At 44.5% G+C, this 27,257-nt stretch overlaps 1 protein-coding gene across 4 annotated transcripts in view; it reads right to left on the bottom strand.

Moving 5' to 3' along the window:
• The window catches only part of LOC129812583 (consortin-like), a 30,890-nt gene extending 24,277 nt beyond the window's left edge, over window positions 1-6,613 (bottom strand). The window contains exons 1-4 of one of the 4 annotated variants that reach the window (XM_055864254.1): window positions 6,428-6,613; window positions 4,764-4,842; window positions 4,566-4,652; window positions 2,968-3,306 (exon numbers count right to left, since the gene is read on the bottom strand). In XM_055864254.1, coding sequence (XP_055720229.1) covers window positions 2,968-3,306; window positions 4,566-4,575 — 349 coding nt within the window. In that variant the 5' untranslated portion in view covers window positions 4,576-4,652; window positions 4,764-4,842; window positions 6,428-6,613. The remainder of the gene's footprint in view (window positions 1-2,967; window positions 3,307-4,565; window positions 4,653-4,763; window positions 4,843-6,427) is intronic. The other 3 variants (XM_055864255.1, XM_055864256.1, XM_055864257.1) reach the window with 3 other exon arrangements.
• Window positions 6,614-27,257: the final 20,644 nt, after the last annotated feature.

Here is a 27,257-nt window from a genome sequence, read left to right as displayed (position 1 = left end):
ATTCCGTCAGTTTTATGAGACTCTATATACATCTAAAGCCGATTCTAACCCCTTAATTATGCAAAACTTTTTGGATGACTGTAATCTTCCTGCCCTGAACCAGGAAGATTCTAACTTCCTGAATAAGGAAATATCTCTTGAAGAAATTCGAGAAACAATCAAAACTCTAAAGAGTGGCAAGACCCCGGGCCCAGATGGATACCCGGGTGAATTCTATAAAACATTCAGCAACATGCTCTCTCCCTACCTGCACAAAATGTTGGTTCAGTCCAGAGAGGATGGAGCTCTCCCATCTACTTTGGATGAAGCATTCATTACAGTTATACATAAGAAGGGTAAAGATCCGGAAGAGGTAGGGTCGTACAGACCAATATCCCTCCTCAATACAGACCAAAAGATTTTAGCAAAAACCCTGGCTAACAGGCTTAGCACTTTAATTGGCAAACTGGTCCATTCGGACCAGACCGGCTTTATCCCGAACAGAAACTCATTCTTCAATCTCAGGCGCCTCTTCAACATTATGTATTCTCAGAGGTTACCAAACATGGACCTTGCCGTTATATCTCTTGACGCCGAGAAGGCTTTTGACCAAGTTGAGTGGTCCTATCTATTCAAAGTCCTACATAAATTTAATATTGGAGATGGGTTCATAAATTGGATCCAGCTTTTATATAGGAACCCCTGTGCGAGAATACTCACTAACCAATCATTGTCGCCCCGATTTAACCTCTACAGAGGGACAAGGCAGGGTTGTGCGCTTTCGCCGATGCTCTTCGCCCTAATCATTGAACCTCTCGCTCAGACGATTAGATCTGATGCAGCAATACACGGCTATAATACTAAAGATACTCTAAATAAGATTTCCCTATATGCAGATGACATTCTCCTCTATGTAACAGAACCCCAAGCTAGTATTCCAGCTATTCTTGATGTGATTAATTTGTTTGGTACCTTCTCGGGATACAGAATAAATTGGAACAAGAGTGAATTAATGCCCATACGGTTACAAAACACCTCCTGGCTAGAACATCTTCCACTTAAGTTATCTTCAGAAAAATTTACCTATCTAGGAATTGTAGTTACCAAACAATATTCCTTACTATTTAAAGAGAATTTCCCCTCGCTGATGCAAAAACTAAAAACAAACATACAATTTTGGAGAACTCTCCCAATTTCTCTGCTCGGAAGAATTAATGCCATTAAAATGGTCTTCCTCCCACAACTGCTCTACCTATACCAGAACATCCCAGTATTCATACCTAAATCCTTTCATAAACAACTGGACTCAATTATCAATCCTTTCATCTGGGATTATAAAACACACAGGATAGGTAAAAAACACCTCTGCAAATCCAAGATGGAAGGAGGATTGTCTCTCCCAAATTTTATATTTTATTATTGGGCCGCTAACCTCCGTGCGGTTACGTTTTTGCTGGATGACGCACGTCCGTCACCCACCTGGCTTAGTATGGAGCGTGAGGAGTGTCACCCCTTCTCTATTGGTGCTGTGATTTTGTCGCCTGTCAATCTGGAGAGGTCACTTTATCGTAACAATCCTATTATACATAGCACAGTCCGAATCTGGAAGCAAATTAAAACCCACTTTGAGCTTAGACCAATGTCATTCATGCTCCCTGTTGCCAGGAACCCCTCCTTTGCCCCCTCCAACCTTGATAACACCTTTGAGCAATGGGGAGAGTTGGGGATAAGTACCATAGGGGATTTATATATAGAAGGGACCTTTGCTTCCTTTGAGTTGCTGAGGGAAACTTATAATCTTCCCAGAAATAACTTTTTCAGATACCTACAAATCAGAGACTATGTTAGGAAACACCTCCCAACATTTGGGAACGCTAAGCCTTCCATGTTTGACGGATGCATAAAAACATCCCCCACCTCAGACAAACTGATATCTCGTTTATATGATGCTTTTCAATCGGTTAGCACACCCTCTACAGAGGCCATTAAGGCAAAATGGGAGGAAGAACTAGGGACTGACATTTCGATGGCAGACTGGGAAGATAGCTTGGAGTATATCCACACCTGCTCCATTAACTCCAGACATCGGCTCATACAATTCAAGGTATTACACAGATTACACTATTCCAAAACCAAACTGCATAGGATATTTCCTGATACATCCCCTTTGTGTGATAAATGTCAGGCTGCACAGGGTACACTTCTCCACTGCTTTGCCCTATGCTCTAGATTGCATGGTTACTGGTGTGGAATTTTTAGGATCCTCTCTGAAGTTCTGGAGACTTCAATTGACCCAGACCCGCTTCTGATAATCCTGGGAGTGTCTGATTCCCTAATCGGACTAACCAACCCCCAAAAACAACTCATCTCTTACAGTCTCATTTCGGCAAAAAAACTAATCTTGTTGTTCTGGAAAAAGAGGGAAGCGCCCACTACCAAATTATGGCTCAGCGAATTGGCAAACACTGTACACTTAGAAAGGATTAGATATATTCTGAACAATAAATTATTAACATTTGATCAGATCTGGCAGCCTTTCCTCTCTTACTTGGACCACTCGGTGCTGTGAATTTGTACTTTTTAACGCACTCTCCATTGTAATATTTTAATCCACCTCTGGGCAGCACGTGCTGGCACCGCCACCCGAGCAGCGGGGAGGGATATAAGGGGAAGGGATAAAGGGGGGGAGGGATAAAGGGGGGGGTGACACCCACCCTCTTTCTTTCTACCTGTCCTTGTTTTGTAATAATTGTTTTGTACCCAGAACTCTGGATCTTTTTATTTCTGTCTGCTCTTTTATGTTTAGTTAAAAATTGTATACCTGCCTTTCATACCTATACACCATTCCTGTGTGTGTTCAATAAAAATATTTGAACAAAAAAAAATAAAAAATAAGTAAAGGTGATATATTACTATAAACCCCAAAAGATGTATTTATATCTATAAACCAAGCTGTCTCAGTGTGTGTGTGTGTGTGTGCCACCTTACCTGTGTCCGAGAAGGAACAGTCAGTCATAGGAGTGTCGTGTGATTGGCCGCGAGTCACGCTGCTGACCTCCTCCTCTTCTTCCACAATCACATCATCCTCATCCCCATCTTCCTCTCCCTTCACCGTTCTACCTTCCTCCTCCTCATCCTCCACATTGTTGTTTAAAGACTTCTGTTGGATGAAGTCTCGTCCAACCCTCTGACCATCATCTAGTTGAGTCGGTGTCCGGTTCTGGTTTAGGTTTTGATTTGGTTCGGAGGGGTCTGATTGGTTGCAGTGGAGGTCGACCCCACCCTCCTGATACTCAGACAACACTGGCCCCTCCCTCTCACACTGACCTGGGAGCAGATAAAGAGCGATTAGACAAGAGCTTCTGTTGTTGTCATTACACACGGCAGGAGATTCTAATCTGCTCCGTAGGCGCTCATGACGACCTGAGAGAATTAAGGTTTAAGCAATATGGGGTTAGCTCCCTCTTACCATTCAGATAGACTTTCACCATGGCTGAGTCCCAATTCTTCACCCTTCTTCCAGAATGTGCATTTGCACACTTTCAGTCATGGGTTTTTACAATGGTAGAAACTCAGTCCGGTCAACGCTTACACTAATCCCAAGCTTTTAAATCAATGACCGGCAGGAAAAGGGTGGAGAATCGGGGCGTATCACATATTTCACCTCTCTCTCCCCCTGCCTCCACTAATAATAATAATACATTGAATTTGTAACACGCTTTTCATTGAAAGCCCATCTCAATATGCTGTAGTGAGTGCATGAAAATAAGTCAAAACAACAGACGTAGAGAAAATAAGGACACAACAAGACAGGGCAACTGACACAAAGAACACAGCTGACGCTACAAGGGGGATTCGAGAAGATATTTGAGGTATGGAGGGGCTATGGGATACGAGAAGATATTTGAGGTATGGAGGGGCTATGGGATACGAGAAGATATTTGAGGTATGGAGGGGCTATGGGATACGAGAAGATATTTGAGGTATGGAGGGGCTATGGGATACGAGAAGATATTTGAGGTATGGAGGGGCTATGGGATACGAGAAGATATTTGAGGTATGGAGGGGCTATGGGATACGAGAAGATATTTGAGGTATGGAGGGGCTATGGGATACGAGAAGATATTTGAGGTATGGAGGGGCTATGGGATACGAGAAGATATTTGAGGTATGGAGGGGCTATGGGATATGAGAAGATATGAGGTATGGAGGGGCTATGGGATATGAGAAGATATGAGGTATGGAGGGGCTATGGGATACGAGAAGATATTTGAGGTATGGAGGGGCTATGGGATATGAGAAGATATTTGAGGTATGGAGGGGCTATGGGATATGAGAAGATATTTGAGGTATGGAGGGGCTATGGGATATGAGAAGATATGAGGTATGGAGGGGCTATGGGATACGAGAAGATATTTGAGGTATGGAGGGGCATTTCCATGGATGTACTGGAATGTCAGCAGGAGTGTTTTGAATTCAATTCTGAATCAGACGGGGATCCCTCTTCTATTACTTCCCAGTCACCCTCTCCTTACCCTCATCCAATGGTCTCCCCTACCTCTTCCCTTCCTCTCTCTCCTCCTTACCATCATCCATGGGTCTTCTCCTCCGTGACCTCTCAGCATGAAGGTCAGCTACTCCCCCTGTAACGCTTACCAGACACAGCCCTCCTACTGACGAGAGAGAGAGAGAGAGAGAGTGTTTAAGGCAATAGAAAACAAGTCTAACGTCATTCCTACAAGTGTCAAACTATGAATATTTACACACACAACACACACACTCACCCTATTCAGGCCTAAAAGTGGAGTAGTGTTGTCCTGGTTCTCTCCAGCAGACGGCTAATTGCTCCTGTTAGCTTAGTGACTATTAGGTAAAAAAGAGAGCACTTATCCCTATGGTTCCCCTTCAGAGCACAGTAGGGTTAGGCCCATAGAAATAGACTTCATAGAATGGGCGTTTCCCCTGAGAATTACAGTACATGGAACATGGAGAATTTAACAGAGCAGCAAGGCAGGTGTGGTGGTTTATGCAACGCCTACCTCTGTGTGTGTGTGTGTGTGTGTGTGTGTGTGTGTGTGTGTGTGTGTGTGTGTGTGTGTGTGTGTGTGTGTGTGTGTGTGTGTGTGTGTGTGTGTGTGTGTGTGTGTGTGTGGCACGTTGATGCCAGCTGAACTTGGCAACTGTTATTGTTAACCCCTACTTGCAATCTCGCTCTGTTACTCTTGCCCCCCCCCCCCCTTCTATCCACCAGAGCTCACCCTCTCCCTTTTCACTCTCTCTGTCTTCCTTTCCCCTACCCGTCTCCATCATCACATCTCTCTTTGTCTTTGTTCTCTTCCAGGGTGTCCATAAATAATGAAGTACATAGACAGGGGGGGATACACACACACACGGGCCTACCAGGCAGTAGTTGAGTCCTTCTCACGTGAGAGAAGAATGGGTCAAAAAACCAGCAACACACACAAACACATTTATCAATCCAAAGCCAACTCAACTGACAAAAACACACAGGTAACAACATGCACAGTCTAGCACTCACAATTAGGCAAATTCACACACAGGGAGTAGGTTCCAGAAAAACTAGCCTAACTGCACACAGCAACACACACACACTATGCAGCAGAGAAATAGAGGGCTGTTCAGGTGACTCATCTGGACCTAATAAGAGCCACTCCATGTCATCTCTACAGCTGCTACATGTGTATCTGAGGGGCTATTAGATAGTGACATATGTGCTCCTCTCGTAGAATGAAACTACTACACTGTTCTTACCCAGGGGTCAGGGTCTTTTCTCTGACACATTCAATCACTTTGCTAATGTGATGCATGTAGCAAGCTGCCAGATGAGGATGGTGACAAACATCATACTGTCATTAAATCAGCTGTTTTTTTTGTAGTCAGAACCTCTAGGCACAACACTTAACTACCAATCAGTCAGATAAGATTATAACAAATACATATTGGGAAATTGGCGTTGCCGCTAAGGTTACAATATTGTTCCTGCAAATGCGAGCTAATGTTACACCGATACGATACACTCGAGCTGGTTTTAGCTCGTGTAGTGTCAGTGATTCGTTTTCTTCACTGGCTTGTCAATGGGTTTGATTAACTGGCTAGCATAGCAAGTTAACAGCTAGCCTAACGTTACCTACCGCGGTCTGTTTTGCTGCTTGAAGCTAACGCTACTGTACCTACTGTACCAACTAGCTAGCAAGATCCTGTGTTTTGTAAAATTCGATATGTAATTTGCATTTAAAAAATGATACCCGAAAACACGCGTACTATGAATGTTTAACACACGGATGTATCATGTTTAGCTAGCTGTCACCTAGCTAATTTACACATCTGGCTGGCTGTCAAGCTAACGTTAGCACTTATATCTGGCTTTTACGACGCTCTGATGCAAGTTGTCGCCTTCTAGTACACGGCAATAACTGGTGGTACTTACGATGTAATTAATGTCGTGTCTTATATCCAGTACGCAGGGTGCTGATCCGAACATTGACTGACTGATCTTACTGAGACCGAGCCAAAAAATGACGTAACTTTCGTACCGTAATGAGGAAACCTTCCAAATAAACGCCCGCATTTCAAAACATTGCAATGTGGATAACATATTCAAATGATACAGCATTTAAATCAATGGTCACTTTTATTGTACCAACAAGAACATGCAATAAGTCGTTTTTGATAATGAATAAAAAATATGGTTGAATTAATATTTTTTTAAACCAATAATGAAAAAATACCCTGGTTGACACTGTTATGTTGATAATATTGGGCTGGAGAGAGAACTTTTCAACCTGTCTCAGCTAAAGCGGGGTGGGAAATACTCAGTAGGGTCTCTACCAAATATGGTTCGTTTTGGAGGGGTACTGTGTCGCATGACCTGCTGCTGTCCCTTCACTCTGTACCGCATAATGCAATACACTGTAATAAACTGTACGTGGGATACTTCCAGTATTGGCTTGTAGAGAGAAGCCTTTTCTACCTGTCTCATCTAAAGTGTGGTGGGAAATACTCAGTAGAGTCTCTACTAACCTTAATATGATTAGTTTTGGAGGGAGACGTTTTGGAGGGAGACTGTGTCATACATATCCAGCACCACTTAGTTTGGACTGATTCATGGATCATAGCCCATCTCTCCAAATTATAATTTGTGAGAAAAATCATGTAATTATTACTTGGCCTTTGTCTTATTATAAACTTAAATGTTTAATGTTCCACTTCCGAACATAAAAGGCGCTCTTAACCATGAAAATGCAGTAAATATGCAGCAGTACTATTTGGACCAGCACTCCATATGTTATGTACTTTATGTTTCTCTTGTAAGGTCAAAAGTCACCACTGTAATGTGAAACCCTGTATCCCCATCTCGCTTTATTGATCTTCCAACAGTTGGTAATGAGAGATTGAGCTCAGTAATCTGTCATTCTGAGATAAACGCCAAAAAAGGACTACTGGGCACAGTTTACAGTGCATTCGGAAAGTATTCAGACCCCTTGACTTTTTCCACATTTTGTTATGTTACAGCCTTATTCTAAAATTGATTTTTTTTAAATGGTTTCCTTATCAATCTACACATAATACCCCATAATGACAAAGCGGGGAAAAAAACAGGTTTTTAGACATTTCTGCAAATTTATTACAAATAAAAAACAGAAATACCTTATTTACACAAGTATTCATACCCTTTGCTATGAGACTAGAAATTGAGATCAAGTGCATCCTATTTCCATTTATCACCCTTGACATGTTTCTACAACTTGATTGGAGTCCCTGTGATAAATTCAATTGATTGGACATGAGCAATCGGGGGAGAAAGGCCTTGGTCAGGGAGGTGACCAAGAACACGATGGTAACTCTGACAGAGCTCCAGAGTTCCTCTGTGGAGATGGGAGAATCTTCCAGAAGGACAACCATCTCTGCAGCACTCCACCAATCAGGCCTTATGGTAGAGTAGCCAGACAGAAGCCAGTCCTGTGTAAAAGGCCCATGACAGCCCGCTTGGAGTTTGCCAAAAGGCATCTAAAGGACTCTCAGACCATGACAAACAATATTCTCTGGTCTGATGAAACCAAGATTGAACTCTTTGGCCTGAATGCCAAGCGCCACATCTGGAGGAAACCTGGCACCATCCCTACGGTGAAGCATGGTGGTGGCAGCATCATGCTGTGGGGATGTTTTTCAGCGGCAAGGACTGGGAGACTAGTCAGGATCGAGGGAAAGATGAATGGAGCAAAGTACAGAGAGATCCTTGATGAAAACCTGCTCCAGAGCGCTCAGGACCTCAGACTGAGGCGAAGGTTCACATTCCAACAGGACAATGGCCCTAAGCACAACGCCAAGACAACGCAAGAGTGGCTTTAGGACAAGTCTCTGAATGTCCTTGAGTGGCCCAGCTTGTGAGGATCTGCACAGAAGAATGTGAGAAACTCCCCAAATACAGGTGTGCCATGCTTGTAGCGTCATACCCAAGAAGACTCAAGGCTGTAATCACTGCCTAAGGTGTTTCAACAAAGTACTGAGTAAAGGGTCATGAATACTTATGTAAATGTATATTTCAGTTTTTTATTTTTAATACATTTGCAAACATTACAAAAAATATATTATTTTGTTTTGTCATTATGGGGTATTGTGTGTAGATTGATGAGGGGAAGAAAACATTGTTTTATCACTTTTAGAATAAGGCTCTAACGTAACAAAATGTGGAAAAAGTCAATCGGTCTGAATACTTTCCGAATGCACTGTATATTTGACTCTATTAAGACTAAGATGATCTCTATAGCTGTTATCTCTATAGAATCTATAAACATTGAGGACACAGCAGGAGTTATATAATTGTATGAATTATGTAATGAGGGCTTTCACAGAATATCTGATATCAGTGAGCAAGCACAGTCCTGTGAGTCAGTTTCAGATACTGATGTTATTCCAACTATTTCCTCAATCATTTTGAGAGTAAAGCCTTTCCTGTTTTGACATTTCTGAAGAAAACATCCGCTTTCAAACAATGTAACAAAAGATTACTTAAAGCAAACTGTATGAGTCCAAATCAGTAATTCAGCAAAATCATTTCACTGATGGATGCAGTGAAAACAGGACAGACTAAACAATCATTGCTTCAACAGAGGCCTCAAAACAGTGACATATGTGACGTTATGGAATCTTTTGTGAAGGAAATGCTACCTGAACATTTCTTAGCAAATGATCTCCACATTCACAGTTTATGCTCTCGAAGTTGCAGTCAGTGCAAGAAATCCATGTAAAAAATGAATAGTTACTAGGGCACTGCATCGCAGTGCTAACTGCGCCACCAGAGTCTCTGGGTTCACGCCCAGGCTCTGTCGCAGCCGGCCGCGACCGGGAGGTCCGTGGGGCGACGCACAATTGGCATAGCGTCGTCCGGGGTAGGGAGGGTTTGGCCGGTAGGGATATCCTTGTCTCATCGCGCTCCAGCGACTCCTGTGGCGGGCCGGGCGCAGTGCGCGCCAACCAAGGGGGCCAGGTACACGGTGTTTCCTCCGACACATTGGTGCGGCTGACTTCCAGGTTGGAGGCGCGCTGTGTTAAGAAGCAGTACGGCTGGTTGGGTTGTGCTTCGGAGGACGCATGGCTTTCGACCTTCGTCTCTCCCGAGCCCGTACGGGAGTTGTAGCGATGAGACAAGGTAGTAATTACTAGCGATTGGATACCACGAAAATTGGGGAGAAAATGGGATAAAATTTAAAAAAAAAAAAAAAAAAAAAAAAAAAAAAAATGAATAGTTAAACCAAGTCATATTTCTGAAAGAGGCATCAAAGAATTCCTTTCACTGCAAGCATCCCAAGAAAACAAGATTTGTAAAACATGTAATACTGCTAACAGCTTTCAGCGTTCAAGCTCTGTCACCCATGCTCCAAAGATATTACTTGTGAAGGTAGACAGGCCAGCAGAGACTTGTTTACCCAAGAGCTAGAATCTATCCTGCATATATTACTTACACCTCTTTGAATTATCTAGTATTATAGCATTTTCAGATAATTACACATGGCACGCTCTGGTATATCGACTGCACTTAAGTATCAAGTGTGGGCTTTACCTCAAAGAAAGTCCAATAATTCCTAAAGCAAGTTGTGTTCTATCTGGTATCATATGAAAAGAAACACAGTGAAAAAGTACAGCATTTTCTGCAACATTTTAGACTGATCCAATGAACCATTGCATTTCAGTTCAACATGTTGTATAAAGAATGCCCAAATGTGCCTAATTTGTTTATTAATAACTTTTCATGTTCAAAACTGTGCAATCTCCTCAAACAATAGCATGGTATTCTTTCACTGTAATAGCTACTGTAAATTGGACAGTGCAGTTAGATTAACAAGAATGTAATCTTTCTGCCAATATCAGATATGTCTATGTCCTGGGAAATGTTCTTGTTACTTACAACCTCATGCTATTCGCATTAGCCTATGTTAGCTCAACCGTCCAGCAGGGGACCCTAAGAAAGACAAAAGTCATCTGTACTCTGACAAATGCACAAAGACTGACTCATCTGTGTCGAAAACTCTTCCATCTCCACTTACTAAAGAGGATTATAAAATATTAAGCAATGCCGACAAGTGGTTCAATGACCGAATAATTGCCGGGTACAATTATCTTTTGAAGTCACACCTTATGTAAAAATGTGTGTTAATGTCACCTGTGTCTTTTGAAAGTCAGGAATTACAGAGTCTGCTTTGTGACAGCGAAGGGGTTATGCCAAATGTGCCTGGAACGGTGCACAATTGGTGGCGTTTTGATCGTGTGATAGCGCCTGTGAAATTAAAGTCACATGGGACAGTTATAGCTATGCAACATATACTGTAGTTAGTAGAACTAAATGCATTACATTAAATCTAACAATTCCTTATGCCAGTATGAAAGAGAATTAAAAGATACACAACTTCCACTTCAGAAATACCCGGCATTACAGTATCTGGCAATGAATGGATTTGTGGTGGATGTGACACTAAACTATGAATTTTCTCATCAATTTTAGAAAACAGTCAGACGGTAGTGATGTTTATGTGTGCTTATTCTCTGAAGCAGCCTTATTAGAGGGCCATGTGTAAACGCTTTGTAAAAAAGGCATGCGAGAGCATGTTTCACCGTGTATCAGTTATCAGAGAGAAAATGACAAATACTTATAAAACTGAACAGAAAATGCATTCATTGACCTTTGCTAATCAGCAAGTCTCCGTATTATGTCTCGTCGTCCAATCTTGTCTCTATTATTGGGTTTGAAAACATGGTGAGTAGAACGTAACAGTATGCTGCTAACCTTGATAGAAAAGCAACACATAGAGGCCTGTAACTTGTAATGAATGTCCTCCATTGTCGTTCTGAAAGCTTGATTATTAACTAGGTAATTAGCCTTTACAGTATACTGCTAACCTTGATAGATAAGAAGCCGATATCCATTGCTGTTCAGAAAGTGTGATTATACTGTCCTAATAGACTGGTTAATATTCATTACATTTAACTTGAAAATAATTTAGATATTCGTTTTGATAAAAAAAAGTTTGGCCTTTGTGTTTCTTTTTTGTTGTTGAGTGTTTATTGATTTCAGCAACATGGATAGTACCAGTCCATTTACAGCTGTGTTGCTGGATATGTACGACATAGCCCGACATAGTCCCCCACCAAAACTACACATATTTGGTTAGTAGAGACCCTAATGAATATTTCCCACCCCACTTTAGCTGAGAAAGGTAAGCCCATATATATCCATTGTAAGGGAAAGGGAAAGGGGGGTACCTAGTCAGTTGTACAACTGAATGCCTTCAACTGAAATGTTGAAATGTGCTTCTGCATTTAACCCAACCCCTCTGAATCAGATGCCATAATCGACATCCACGCCTTCGGCTCCCGGGGAACGGCACAGTCTATTACAGCGTATTGCATTAGGCGCTATAGAGGAGGCAGAGTGAAAAGCCAGCAGCAGGCCGCGTGACACAGTTCACCTCCAAAACTAAACTACAGATTTTCTTAGTAGAGACCCTACTGAGTATTTCCCACCCTACTTTAGCTGAGGCGGGTAGAAAAGTTATCTCTACAAGCCAATTAGTATCCCATATACCTTGTATTGAATTGCAGTGATTGGAGTGGGTGGAGTAAGGAGTCACCAGAACTTTTTATTTAAGATTCACTATGCAAAAATCGCTCCAGCATTTCCTGGTTGCTAAAATTCGAATAATTAGCCTAATTTTAGTTTATGTGACAAAATAAGCAAGTATAGTGTGGAGAGTCATTGCACCATCTAAACTACTGTGAAATATATTTTCCATAACCAAAAATATTGTATTTTCAGCTGTTTGAAGCTGGTGTACAAAACCAAAAGTAAAAGATGCAAAAACTTAACGTGTAGCATAGAAATAGTGCACTTAGAACTGATCTACAGCTTCGTAGGCTTGCTTTCAATGACAGATCAATAAATCCTATTTCTATGTGAATGTGTTCAGGTAGCCCAGAAAGTTTACATATTGCAACTTTTAACCAGTTGCACAGCAGAAGATCAACCCTTTTAAGTTTTGCAGACTATTGAATAAGTACGATAATATACATTTGCATTTTATAAAAAGATTATATCTTTAAATATAGCCTACACAATATCTTTCAACATACCATTACTTGTGTAATGTTTAAAATAAATGCCGGTGTAAATAATACAACATAAAAAATGTAATACATCAAATTATCCATTAACTTTTTCAAAGGTGGTTGCAATGCTGAGAAAAACAGTTCTACTGCACGAGTGCAAAAAAAGAATTGATATTCACAAAGTTTAGCATGTCTTTGCAGGTGGAGTCTTATAAAAAAATATATTCTGCGATCGTATAATATCCTGCTGCTAGGAGAACAGTGCAATTGTAAAAAATCTTTGGTAATACTGCCTGGGGATTCACAATCAGACGCTTCCCTGTCTGTGCTGTCCAAACGAGTTTCGCAGAGCTTTTAAGAGGTGATTTGGGGCCATCATGCGGTCATGGTGTGTAGGTACAAAAAAGGTGAGGTCAAGCATCAGAGGTGTGTGGACATTTCACAAGTGAAATTTCATACTCTTATTTTTGTGTGTTCTCCAGAGAAAAACACTTTCTTTACTGCGTGAATAAATGGTTTCGGTCAATAGTTCCTTTTTCCTTTAAACAACATCGGAGTTGCACACCAAATCCCAGTCATGACAATGATCGAACGGTTCGAACACATCTTGACTCGTTATAACCTTGCTTTGCCAATAAAGTCACCTTTCTGCTGCTATCCATAATCAACCCTTGATAAAATGGCCTATATGGTGTAGGCTCTGCTGCCTTTCACCGGTCAACTTTTTGGCTGGACTGGACAGACCTTCACACCTAGTGGCTTTTAAACAAGCCTCTCTACACATAACCCCTTTAAAAAAGATGAAATACCAAACTTGTCACATCTCAACATCCGCCCAGGACAATCCTAAACCATGACATGAGGTGTGTTTCACTAGTCCAACATCTCAGGGGTTTAGATTCCTCTCGAATCTGAAGCTTCAGGCAGCCTCTGGTTTTTTTCAGTCCAGTTCCCGGCTGCACTATCCCTCCAGCCCTGGTGGTGTCGCTGTGTGTCTAGAGCCAGCCCTCTTTTGGGGTGTTCTCCAGTATCTCCTCATACAGCCAGCTCTGAATGAACTCCTGGAACCACTCCACCAGTTCAAACAGCTGCTTGTACTCCTCTGGGTAGACATGGTCCGTCAGTAACATCCTCCTGCATCCCCATCTCCTTCAGCAGCTTAGGACCACTGTCTGGACTCCACATACTGGGAGAGAGGTGGACACAGATATGAGTAAAAGTCCGAAAGTTTACTCAAAATTAAGATAATGTTCCAACAAGGAAACAATACAAAAATAATCCAGAGCACAAGAACACGAACCCACATGACAAACAATAACGTACAAAACAGAGAGGGAAGTCAGAGGGTTAAATAAGGAACATGATTAATGGAATGGAAACCAGGTGTGTATGATCAAGACAAAACAAAACGAAAATGAAACATGGATCGGTGGCGACTAGGAAGCCGGTGACGTCGACCGCCGAACGCCGCCCGAACAAGAAGCGGGACCAACTTCGGCCCGAAGTCGTGACATATCTGGGATGTACTTGTCCATTAACACCACTGTCTCTACCAGGACAGTGACGGCCACAGCAGACAGGTTCCTGTGGGTCGGTGCTGGGGGGACGTTCGGTCTGTTCTAGTCTGCTGGAGCTGAGGCCAGCCAGGGTCAGAGAACAGCTAGTCCAGGCTTAAGGTCCGTTTCTGGATCAGGACCCTGGGGTTACAGGTAGAGGCAGGCTGCCTCAGGGTGGGCCTAGCCCGGGGGTGGCAACACGCAGACTGCATGGTCACCACAAACAGTGTACACGCCTGGGTGGATATGCTGTGAATGAAGGAGGCGCAAAGGTTAGGAAGAAGAGATAAGGAAGAATTCTGAGTAAGTGTCTCTATGGTTAGGAGTGAGACTAAGTATGATTCTGGGTGCAATAGTTTTTGGTTAGACACCACTCAATGAGAACTTTTTTCATGAGTAGAGACTGTCTGCATCTTTGCTTAGTTTGGAAAAATAGTTATGACAGCTACAGTTGATAGGGACCACGTCTATGCACTGTACTGTCAACCTAAACATGTCATGCTGCACAAGCCCTTGAAATATGACAATGTCCCGATTGTAACTAACATTCTAGCTGGCACGCAAGCCCGACACCACGTGACTTCAGGTAGCTAAGGATCTATGACCAAAATCTATTCTCATTGTTAAATTACATGCAGCTGTGTGAATAATTTCCCTTAGCTAGCTGAGTTCGAATCGGATCAATGATTTAGCAAGCAAGCTAGCTTGCTATATCAATCAGATGTAGACAAAGCTGAGGACGGTAGTTAGCTAGTAGTTACATTATCATTATATACCAGCCTAAACTTTTACTTTAGATAGCTAAACATGCCAACACAGTTTGGAAATGTCTGTATGTCTGGCTAGATCGCTTGCATGCCTTTTATTATTACAGAAACTGAACTGCAACTCTGTCTTTAACAAGCAGCTAGCTTGCTAACTTTCGAGAAATCTGGCAAGCTGATCAGCCACATCAAGTATGATAAATCGCGCAAAAAACTCTTCTTTGATGGGGTTTAACGACAGTTGGCATCCAATGTTAATGGTGCATTACTGCCACCTGCTGGACCGGTATTCGATAACAAACTTAAAAACCATTACGGGAAAGATCATCCAAAGTTAAACACTTCAACAAACAAAACCCATCCCACTTCTTCAATCACAGTCCACTCCGAAATACATCCCTACACAGGCTCAGGGGCTTGTGATGTCGGAACATTCACCGACAGGATTTCTTGCACGGCCTCGACTGTGAAATCACAAAGACCCCAAAAACGTTCAGCTGCATTCACAATAATTCCAATTACATCTTCTCCGCTTGTGCTGTACAGTTTATGACCATTGCAATAAATAAAACAAAGTCCACCTTTTAACATGTAGCATTTCACTACGTAGGTTTCACTAGAACCCTTCACTGGTCGTGGTGGCTCTACTACCCTTGTTTCTTCCCTGCCGCTCATTCCTTCCATTCTTCTTACCGCCTCCAGATGGGAGACATGCTGGACACTCCTTAACCTTGCACCTCATTGTCCTTCACACTAACAGGGCATTCCATGGATTCGGGCGCATGTTCACCTCCACAGTTGCAACATTTTACTTCATCTGGCACATGATACTCTTCCCTTCTGCACACACATGACACATTACCAAATCTTTTACATTTATGACACTGAAGGGGTTTGTGCACAAAATCTCTTACAGGGTGTCTCATGAATCGTAACATTATAATGGAAGGGAGAACTCTTCTTGTGGTTTCCTATTTTCCACCACAGCTTTACTACTCTTGTTTCCCTTATTCTTCATCACGGTAACCCACTCATTCTCACTTTCTGCACTTTTAGTTTCACCCGAGTCACTAGCAGTTTCAAACAAAACTTAAATTTCCACCAGAGCATGTGGGCGGAGTTGAGTGGTTGGAAATCCTGCTAATCCGTAATAGAGCGCTCCTACATGTCTTCTTTGATGAGGTTTAACGGCGGTTGGCATCCAATATGTTGCATTACTGCCACCTACTGGACTGGAGTACAACTCCATTATACTTTGCTTGAGAAATAAATAAATGAACAAATACCTAACCATCTAACAATACACTCAATTATTATTATTTAAAAATATTTATTTTTATTTAAAAAAATACCACCCTACGCCACTATTTAAATCTATTTAGTCCTACCTCATGCCAACATCCTGAAAGGATGGGACATCATCACTTAACACACCCTGTAACTCTGCTGAGAGTTACAGGGTATCTCGCACACCCAAATACCTCTGCTGCTGCCACCAGAACCTCAATTTTCTCCGACTTACGTTCCATCCTTGCAGTACAGTTGATAACCATTGCTACAAATGCTAAAAATCCTACTGAAACATATATCACTTGTTGGCCTATCCTTCTGTACTGGTACAAATCTACTACTCACACCACTCCTCTTCAGGATCCTTCCCCCTTGACCCATCTTCCTCCACTGTCTTCACTGCCTCAGCATATGACAACTTCTGCACTATTCTAACCCTGGAAACATTAATCTGCCTCTCTTGCACGGGACATTTCTGATCCCCAGCCCCATGGCACCCCTACAGTTAACACATACCATTTCTTTGTCTCATGCCCTTCTGCACACTTCTCACACCTAGGAACCTCCCTCCTACACACTGCTGCCACATGTCCATAAGCTTGACACTTGTAACAACGTAATGTATTCGGTACTAAAGCTCGTCCAGGATAACTTCAATTCAAAACGATGCCCAATGGAGCCTTTTTGAATACAGCCAACAGCAATGAGACAACATTTTAATAACAGAGTCTCCATTTGATCGGCCAGAAGGCACTTGTAAAAATCTTTTTAAAGAATTCCAAGACTGTTCATTGAAGAAAACTAGAACACACCTGCACATCGCCACTTTAAGTGAGTTTGTTCGAAATGGAGTTATCCCACACGGACTACGTTGGAAAAAAAGAGCCTTCACTTGGCCAACGCACTGAAGAGTTTTGTGAACGATGGTGTGCTATACTTAATAAATGTTCATTGGACCTGATGACTCTGATCATTGAACGACTTAAAAAGGATATTACCGAGATCGCAACCTCAGTTGAAAACTCACAGCAAGCTCTACGAGACGAGCTTAATGACCCTATCAAACTGGATGATCTCATTAAGAGTAACGTTGACCTTCAGACTAAGATTATGGCCGACCTGAAGGAGAGGAAAATCAAGAAGTATAAACGCGCTTTGGAAGAAAAGAACAACGGACTAATATACCTCTGGCGAGATCCTGAGCACAAGAAACCACAAAACCGGAAGAGACAAGCCGATGACAGACGCAGAGTTCCTCTGTCAGACCAACTATCCACAGACAGCCCTAACTCTGGCTCCTCTACCAACGGTGAGTTTTCTTCTACAACAGAGTGTGGGGACGCCAGGGACAACACCCCCAGGACGTAATCCCAGGCGCATACGTCGGGGGAAGAAGAAATCCACTACCACCCCGTGACACCTACCAATTGAGATCCAGGACGGGCTCCCAGTCCAACAGGAGCTAAATGTCTTCCATTTATAAAGTAAGACACTGACACCAGCTCACCTTAGCGTTCTCTATAAGGAGTTATCATTTGTACCCACTGCATACATTAATGACTTTGACGTCCAGATAGAACTATTCAAGTTTTTCCGTCATCTGAGAATGTTTGAGTTCTTTGATAAGAGTGAAATTTACTCCACTTGAAATGTCATCCTCAGTGAGATGTATACATAGGTCTACCACATTAATCAATAGACTTAATGTCACGATCGTTGTTATAAGAATCAGACCAAAATGCAGCGTGGTTTGGGTTCATCATCTTTATTACGTGAACCGGCAAAAAACAAGAAAGAACAACACGAACGTGAAGCTTTGCAGTGCTCAAGGCAACTATACACAAACAAGATCCCACAACAAACAGGTGGGAAAAGGCTGCCTAAATATGATCCCCAATCAGAGACAACGATAGACAGCTGCCTCTGATTGGGAACCATACCAAGCCAACCTAGAAATAAAGAAACTAGAACACCCCGACCTAACCAAAATAGAGAATAAAGGATCTCTAAGGTCAGGGCGTGACTCTTACATGTCGTACCATGAGTCAAGGGGGAGATGGAGCCATTAACCCAGCTGAGATTCCTGAGAACTCTGGGAGAACCACATTTAGAGCAAAAAGTTCATTCGTACCTTCCCAAACGCAATGCATCCATAGAAACTTTCTGTAGGATTGTTGAAAATGATGTAGGTGACTTACTGAAAGACGAACAGAAACACAAATCCTATGATAACCTGAGTAGAGATGAGAGAATGGCTCTTAAGAACTTAAAGTCAGATCCATCGATTATCATAAAAAAATGTGACAAAGGAGGAGGAATTTAGATACAAAACAAATGTGACTATCTGAATGAATGTCGGTGACAACTATCTAAAGGTGACTTCTATCACAAACTGAATTATGACCCTACCTTAGAATTCCAGCATAATATCTCATTCACAGTGGAAAGCTGTTTTGATCAGGACAAATCACCCAAAAATAAGTGTGAAATTTCCTAAGATACCAACTTTCTGTACAGTCACTAAATTACACAAACAAGAGTCTCCTCCTCCAGGTAGACCCATTGTAGCAGCAATCGACTCTGTGACATCCAACATTTCTACGTTTGTGGATCACCACATTAAACCGATGGTTGAGAATCTCCCATCTTATGTCAAATACACTAGTCACATGATCTCATTGATAGAGGGCTTAGGAAGGATACCAGAGGGCATCCTGCTGGCCACTTTGATGTGGAAAGCTTGTACACTAACATCCCACACACTGGAGGCTTGCAGGCACGGCATCACTTCCTTTAGCAAAGAAACTCTACCCTTGCTCCATGCAATGACTGCATCTTACAACTTATTGAACTGCTATTATTCAACAACTACTTCGTCTTTGAGTCAGACCTTTCCCTTCATATTCGGGGTGTAGCCACGGACTCCCCCATTTCCCCCCAACTATGCAAACCTGTGTGTGGGACAATTTGAGGAAGTACTCCTTTACAAAACAGAGACACACCCTCTACTTTCTAAAATCCTCCTATGAAAGAGATACATAGATCATGTCTTTGTGCTCTGGGAAGAAAGTCAGCAGGAACTAAATTAATTCCAAACTCTGCTAAAAGAGAGCTCTGAACACCTCAAATTCACCATGCAGACTGATGAGGGAAAAATAACATAGTAATGATGCATTACACACAGACTTATACACAAAGCCCACAGACCACAATACCTTGCTATGTGCGTCCCCTTCCCCTCAAGAATGGTCTACCATATAGCCAGTTATACAGGGTTAAACGAATCTGTGGCCACCAGACAGATTCTGACAGCAATGCAAAAAAAAATCTAAATGAGAGGCTACAAGGACAAAACTTTTGATGCTGCAATGATACAAATAACTCAAAAACCAAGAGAGGAATTACTAAAAACTCAAAAAGCACTGGCATATTCTGCAATCAGACAACAACAAAAAACGCACACGTCTTCAAGGAACCCCCACCGGTGGTCTATAAGCATGGTCGCAATATTGGAGATCGCTTGGTGAGATCTGACCTGCCCCCTGAGCCCACTCAGACACTCTTGACACCCATTCCAAATGGGAACTACAAATGTGGCTCATGCGCACAGTGCAATAGCACTGTAAAAACATCCTTCTTCAGACACCCACATACAAGCTGACACATACAAGCTCCCTGTTAGGGGTAACATCTCATGCAAGACCAAGGCAGTAATCTATCTCATCGCCTGTTCATGTGGAAAAGCCTACGTAGGACAAACAAAAAAAACAATTAAAACAACGGATAGCTGAACACCGCAGCTCAATCAGGTGTAAGAACATTGACTATCCAATAGCAGCTCACTTTGTTGAAGCTAACCATCCCATCTCCTTCCTCAAATACACAGGCATTGAGCATGTTGCTCTACCAAGGAGAGGAGGTAACATCGAGATCCTACTACAAAAAAACGGAGGCTTACTGGATATCCTATCTAAAAACATTGACCCCTAGTGGTCTGAATATGGACTTTGATCTCAGGCTCTTCTTGTGAACAATTCCCTCTTTCATGAACAAGTCTTATAAATTGATATAGTCTTTCTACAGCTTGTTAGCGAACATCTAAAATGTTCCCCTTGTTGATGATGCTTATTATACATTATGGCTGAACCAAAAGATCACATGTAACAAATATAAATGAAATAGGAAACAATTAAATATGTGAAAGTGAATTAAACAATAACGTATGTTGATGCTAATGTTATGTACAATATTCAATGATGTTTGCATATGATAACAATAGCCTAATATATTCAATATGCTATTAACTATTGTTTTTTAGCAGTTTCACTCATTCATTCCAATTAACTGAATCATTATGACACACCCCTCACTATTGTCATTGGTTGCACTAACTGCACTGTTTGTCTACATAACCTGGTTCAAGTATTCATGACATCACCCTGAAGAAGGCACAGTGATGCTGAAACGCTGTCGATTTACCCAATAAATTACTGGGAGTTTATATATTGAGTGTGCGACTCTATTTATTTTATAGTTTATAACTTATATATCCTAACATCGATATGTCGAGCAAAGACGCAACATCAAAACTCAAAAGAACAGACAATGACTCTTCTGTTTCACCACCTCTCTAAAAACCGTGCTCCATGCTCACAGGAAATTTGTGCCTCCAAATTTGCACCATTCAGCAATATCACAATTTAACCAATTGTTTTTTATGTATTGAAACCAAATCATATGGATTTGAATGAAAAGTATTAGAATAAAGATGAAAATGTGAATGTAGGAAGCAAACATCACTTCAAATAGGCTGCATGCCACATTAAACAGCATAAAAAATGATAATTGAATAGAGACGATTTTATGATCGTAGTCAGATCGAAATGATTATGTTATTGTCACTGAATTTATTATGTACTAATCAGATGTTAACATTTTTATTCAATTTGTTGTGTAGGCCAATTAATTTTGCTAATATTATATACTAACAATGTTCTGGCCAGCCAACTATTAGCTCAGAAAAAAAATGGGCCTAGTTCACAAACCCTGGCCTATTGTTGTCACGATCGTGTGGAGGATTGACGGACCAAAACGCAGCATGAGGAAAATAAGCCATCTCTTTTATTTTAGACGAAGGCAAAACGAAACAAAAACACTTACACACTAACAAAACAATAAAATGACCGTGAAGCTAATAAACGTTGTGCACATACACAGGCTACAAACGTTCAGACATAGACAATTACCCACATCAAACGAAAGCCTATGGTTACCTTAAATATGGCTCCCAATCAGAGACAACAGAAATCAGCTGTCTCTAATTGGGAACCCATTCAGGCAACCATAGACTTCCCTAGACAACTACATCCAACATAGACACAGCTAGACACATACACTCAACACAAACCCATTCACTACACCCAACACCCCCTTTACCATATAATCACCCAAAACCGACAAAACACAAACATTACCCATGTCACACCCTGACCTAACTAAAATAATAAAGAAAACAAAGAATACTAAGGCCAGGGCGTGACATAACCCCCCCCTTAAGGTGCGAACTCCGGGCGCACCAGCACACAGTCTAGGGGAGGGTCTGGGTGGGCTTCCTTCCACGGTGGCGGCTCCGGCACTGGTCGTGGTCCCCACCCCACCACAGTCACTAACCGCCTCCGTAGCTTCCTCCAAATGGCCCCCCTCCACATTAACCCCACTGAATTAAGGGGCAGTTCCGGACTAAGGGGCAGCTCCGGACTAAGGGGCAGCTCCGGACTAAGGGGCAGCTCCGGACTAAGGGGCAGTACCAGGATAAGGGGCAGCACCAGGATAAGGGAGAGCACCAGGATAAGGGAGAGCACCAGGATAAGGGGCAGCTCCGAACTGAGGAACGGCAGCTCCGGACTGAGGGACTGCAGCTCCGGACTGAGGGACTGCAGCTCCGGACTGAGGGACTGCAGCTCCGGACTGAGGGACGGCAGCTCCGGACTGAGGGACGGCCCATGGCTGGCTGACGGATCTGGCTGCTCATGGCTGGCTGACGGATCTGGCTGCTCATGGCTGGCTGACGGATCTGGCTGCTCATGGCTGGCTGACGGATCTGGCTGCTCATGGCTGGCTGACGGATCTGGCTGCTCATGGCTGGCTGACGGATCTGGCTGCTCATGGCTGGCTGACGGATCTGGCTGCTCATGGCTGGCTGACGGATCTGGCTGCTCATGGCTGACTGACGGATCTGGCTGCTCATGGCTGGCTGACGGATCTGGCTGCTCATGGCTGGCTGACGGATCTGGCTGCACATGGCTGGCTGACGGATCTGGCTGCTCATGGCTGGCTGACGGATCTGGCTGCACATGGCTGGCTGGCGGATCTGGCTGCACATGGCTGGCTGGCGGATCTGGCTGCACATGGCTGGCTGGCGGATCTGGCAGATCCTGTCCGGTTGGCGGCTCTGGCAGATCCTGTCCGGTTGGCGGCTCTGGCAGATCCTGTCCGGTTGGCGGCTCTGGCAGATCCTGTCCGGTTGGCGGCTCTGGCAGATCCTGTCCGGTTGGCGGCTCTGGCAGATCCTGTCCGGTTGGCGGCTCTGGCAGATCCTGTCTGACGAATGGCTCTAGCGGCTCCTGACTAACGAACGGCTCTGACGGCTCGGGACAGACGGGCGGCTCTAATGGCTCGGGGCAGACGGATGGCTCAGATGGCGCTGGGTAGACGGATGGCTCAGATGGCGCTGGGTAGACAGATGGCTCAGATGGCGCTGGGTAGACGGATGGCTCAGATGGCGCTGGGTAGACGGGCAGTTCAGGCATCGCTGTGCAGACGGCAGACTCTGGCCGGCTGAGGCGCACTGTAGGCCTGGTGCGTGGTGCCGGAACTGGTGATACCGGGCTGGGGACACGCATCTCAGGGCTAGTGCGGGGAGAAGGAACAGGGCATACTGGACCCTGGGAGCGCACATTAGGCCTAGTGCGTGGTGCCGGAACTGGTGGTACCGGGCTGGGGACACGCATCTCAGGGCTAGTGCGGGGATAAGGAACAGGGCATACTGGACCCTGGGAGCGCACATTAGGCCTAGTGCGTGGTGCCGGAACTGGTGGTACCGGACTGGGGACACGCACCATAGGGAGAGTGCGTGGAGGAGGAACAGGGCTCTGGAAACGCACTGGAAGCCTGGTGCGTGGTGTAGGCACTGGTGGTACTGGGCTGGGGCGGGGAAGTGGTGCCGGAAATACCGGACCGTGTAGGCGTACTGGCTCCCTTGAGCATTGAGCCTGCCCAACCTTACCTGGTTGAATACTCCCCGTCGCCCGACCAGTACCCGCACCGGGCTATGTAGGCGAACCGGGGACACCATGCGTAAGGCTGGTGCCATGTAAGCCGGCCCGAGGAGACGCACTGGTGGCCAGATATGTAGAGCCGGCTTCATGGCACTTGGCTCAATGCTCAATCTAGCCCTACCAGTGCGGGGAGGTGGAATAACCCGCACCGGGCTATGCACACGTACAGGAAACACCGTGCGCTCTACTGCGTAACACGGTGTCTGCCCGTACTCCCGCTCTCCACGGTTAGCCTGAGAAGTGGGCGCAGGTCACCTCTTCATCCGAAGAGGAGGAGCAGGGATTGAACCAAAATGCAGCGTTGTGATAAGATATAATGATTTATTAAACAAGACGAAGACGAAAAACTTACATGAAACACGAAGAACGCATGAACAGGAAAACTGACTACATAAAACTAACAAACAAACAAAACCGAAAACAGTCCCGTGTGGCGTAACATACACAGACACTGACACAGGAGACAACCACCCACAACAAACAATGTGAAAACACCTACCTTAATATGGCTCTCAATCAGAGGAAATGAAAACCACCTGCCTCTAATTGAGAGCCATATCAGGTCACCCTTTAACCAACATAGAAAACACATAACATAGACTACCCACCCAAACTCACGCCCTGACCATCAAACACATACAAAATAACAGAAAACCGGTCAGGTACGTGATAGTCTGCCTTCATATTCTGGGAACCTGGTCTGTAGGACAGGGTAAACACAAAACAGGTAAAGAATATGGCCCACCTTGCCTGACGTGGATTCAGTCTCGTCGCTGCCCGGATGTACTCCAGGTTGCGGTGGTCAGTCCAGATGAGAAAAGGGTGTTTAGTCCCTTCAATCCAATGTCTCCACGCCTTCAACACTTTAACCACGGCCAACAGCTCCCGGTCCCCCACATCATAGTTAAGCTCCACTGAGCTGAGCTTCTTCGAGAAGAAAGCACAGGGGCGGAGTTTTGGTGGCGTGCCAGAGCGCTGTGAGAGCACGGCTCCTATCCCAGCCGTGCTCTCCTATCCCAGCCACTATGAACGCCAAAGAGGGATCCGGACGGGAGCCGAAGTAAACAGAGCTCTTAGCTCCAAAAGCCCTGTCCGCCTCAGCCGACCAATGTAACCTTACGGGACTACCCTTCAGCAGTGAGGTAATGGGAGCAGCCACCTGGCCAAAACCTCGGATAAATCTCCGGTAGTAATTGGAAAACCCCAAAAATCGCTGCACATCCTTTACCATGGTGGGAGTCGGCCAATTACGCACAGCTGCAATGCGGTCACTCTCCATCTCCACCCCTGATGTGGAAATGCATACCCTAGGAAGGAGACAACCTGCTGAAAGAACAGGCATTTCTCGGCCATGACATACAGGTCATGCTCCAACAGTCGTCCAAGTACCTTGCGTACCAAGGACACATGCTCGGCGCGTGTAGCGGAGTATATCAGAATGTCATCAGAATGTCATCGATATACACCACTACACCCTGCCCTCTGCCCATGCAGGTCCCTGAAAATCTCATCTACAAAGGATTGGAAAACTGATGGAGCATTCATCAACCCGTACGGCATGACTAGGTACTTATAATGCCCTGTGGTGGTACTGAACGCTGTCTTCAATTCCTCTCCCTCCCGGATACGCACCAGGTTATACGCACTCGTGAAGAAGCGCGCTCCATGCATTGATTCAATCGCCATGGCGATAAGAGGTAGTGGGTAACTGTACCTCACTGTGATTTGATTGAGACCTCTATAATCAATGCACGGGCGTAGACCTCCATCCTTCTTCTTCACAAAAAAGAAGCTCGAGCAGGCGGGTGAAGTGGAGAACCGAATGTACCCTTGACGCAGGGATTCAGAGACATATTTCTCCATAGCCACAGTCTCCGCTTGCGACAGGGGATACACGTGACTCCTGGGAAGCGCAGTGTCTGCCAGGAGATTTCTCGCGCAATCCACCCGTCGATGAGGTGGTAATTGAGTCGCCTTCTTTTTACAGAAGCCGAGAGCCAAATCGGCATATTCTGGGGGAATGCACACGGTGGAGATCTGGTCTGGACTTTCCACCGCGGTAGCACCAACAGAAACCCCTACACACCTCCCCGAGCACTCTCGCGACCACCCCATGAGAGCCCTCTGTTGCCAGGAGATAGTGGGGTTATGCTGAGCTAACCAGGGAAGGCCTAGTAACACGGGAAACGCAGGAGAGTCAATGAGGAAGATACTGATTTTCTCCTCGTGACCCTCCTACGTCACCATGCCCAAGGAGATGGTGGCTTCCCTGATTAGCCCGGACCCTAATGGTCGACTATCCAGAGCGTGAACTGGGAAAGGTCTAACTACAGGAATAATGGGGATCCCTAAACTAAGGGCTAATGCTCTGTCGATAAAATTCCCAGATGCGCCTGAATCGACGAGTGCCTTGTGCTGGGAATGCGGGGGAAAAATGAGGGAAACAAATAGGTACAAACAGGTGGGCAACAGAGGACTCTGGATGAGTGTGGTGCAGACTCACCTGGGGTGACGCCAGAGTGCCCTGCCTATTGCCTCTACTCCCAGAGGAACCGACACGGCACCGACCAGCAGTGTGCCCTCTGCAGCCACAGATGGTGCACGTGATGGCTCCTCCCCCAGTCTCCCTACGCACAGCCCCTCCCAACTCCATGGGCACCGGAGCGGGGTTGCTAGTAGATGGCACCGACAGAGCCCCCTCTGGACGTCCGCGGATGACCAGCAGGTTATCCAACCGGATGGACAAATCCACCAGTTGGTCGAAGGAGATGGTGGCATCCCTGCAGGCCAGCTCACGTCGGACATCCTCGCGTAGGCTGCACCGATAGTGGTCGATGAGGGCCCTGTCGTTACAGCCTGCTCCTGCGGCCAAGGTCCGGAATTCCAGGGCGAATTCCATGGCGCTCCTCGTCCCCTGCCTCAAATGAAAGAGCCGTTACCCCGCCGCTCTACCTTCGGGTGGATGGTCAAAGACGGCCCGAAAGCGACGGGTGAACTCCCCGAAGTGGTCCAACGCCGCGCGTCTCCTTCTCCCCACACGGCGTTTGCCCACTCCAGAGCTCTCCCTGAGAGACATGAGACGAGGGCTTGGTTACACAGATGCTCGTGCTCGAGCGGTGCGCGTGAAATTATTTAATAACATGTATGTCTACATTTATTTTGCAATGCTTGTGCAAGCAACGTGGCCGGTGTGGTTATGCACTACGCTTTCCCGTGCTGTAACTAAACCACACAGGTCAATATAGTCTACCAGTCTAACTGTCTATCCTGTCCTCTATCCACCATTCTTCATAGTGACAATAGTGGTAGGTGGATCGTTTGTCCAGATCTGCAATATGCTAACTAGCAATCATACCACACATAAAACCATTCAAAGCTGCACCAATTTTCAATATAAGCAGAGAGCCATTGGGCGTCATTGAGCATGAAAGAACAGTGAAGCTCCCCTATTGATCTTGTTTCGGGACAATACAATTATCCTACCTAGACTAGCCTACAACTCCACATTCAATCAATCAATCAAGTTTATTTTATATAGCCCTTCGTACATCAGCCAATATCTCTAAGTGCTGTACAGAAACCCAGCCTAAAACCCCAAACAGTTAGTAATGCAGGTGTAGAAGCACATTGCACATTGCAATGAATAATTGCATTACTGTTTTTAAGAGAGTACAACATTCTACTCTAGGCTGTAAACTGCAGTGAAAATG

The sequence above is a fragment of the Salvelinus fontinalis genome, chromosome 16 (assembly GCF_029448725.1).
Source record: "Salvelinus fontinalis isolate EN_2023a chromosome 16, ASM2944872v1, whole genome shotgun sequence".
NCBI classification, from domain to species: Eukaryota; Metazoa; Chordata; class Actinopteri; order Salmoniformes; family Salmonidae; genus Salvelinus; species Salvelinus fontinalis.
The sequence above is the reverse complement of the archived record's forward strand: the minus strand, read 5'-3'. Positions and strand labels throughout refer to the sequence as shown.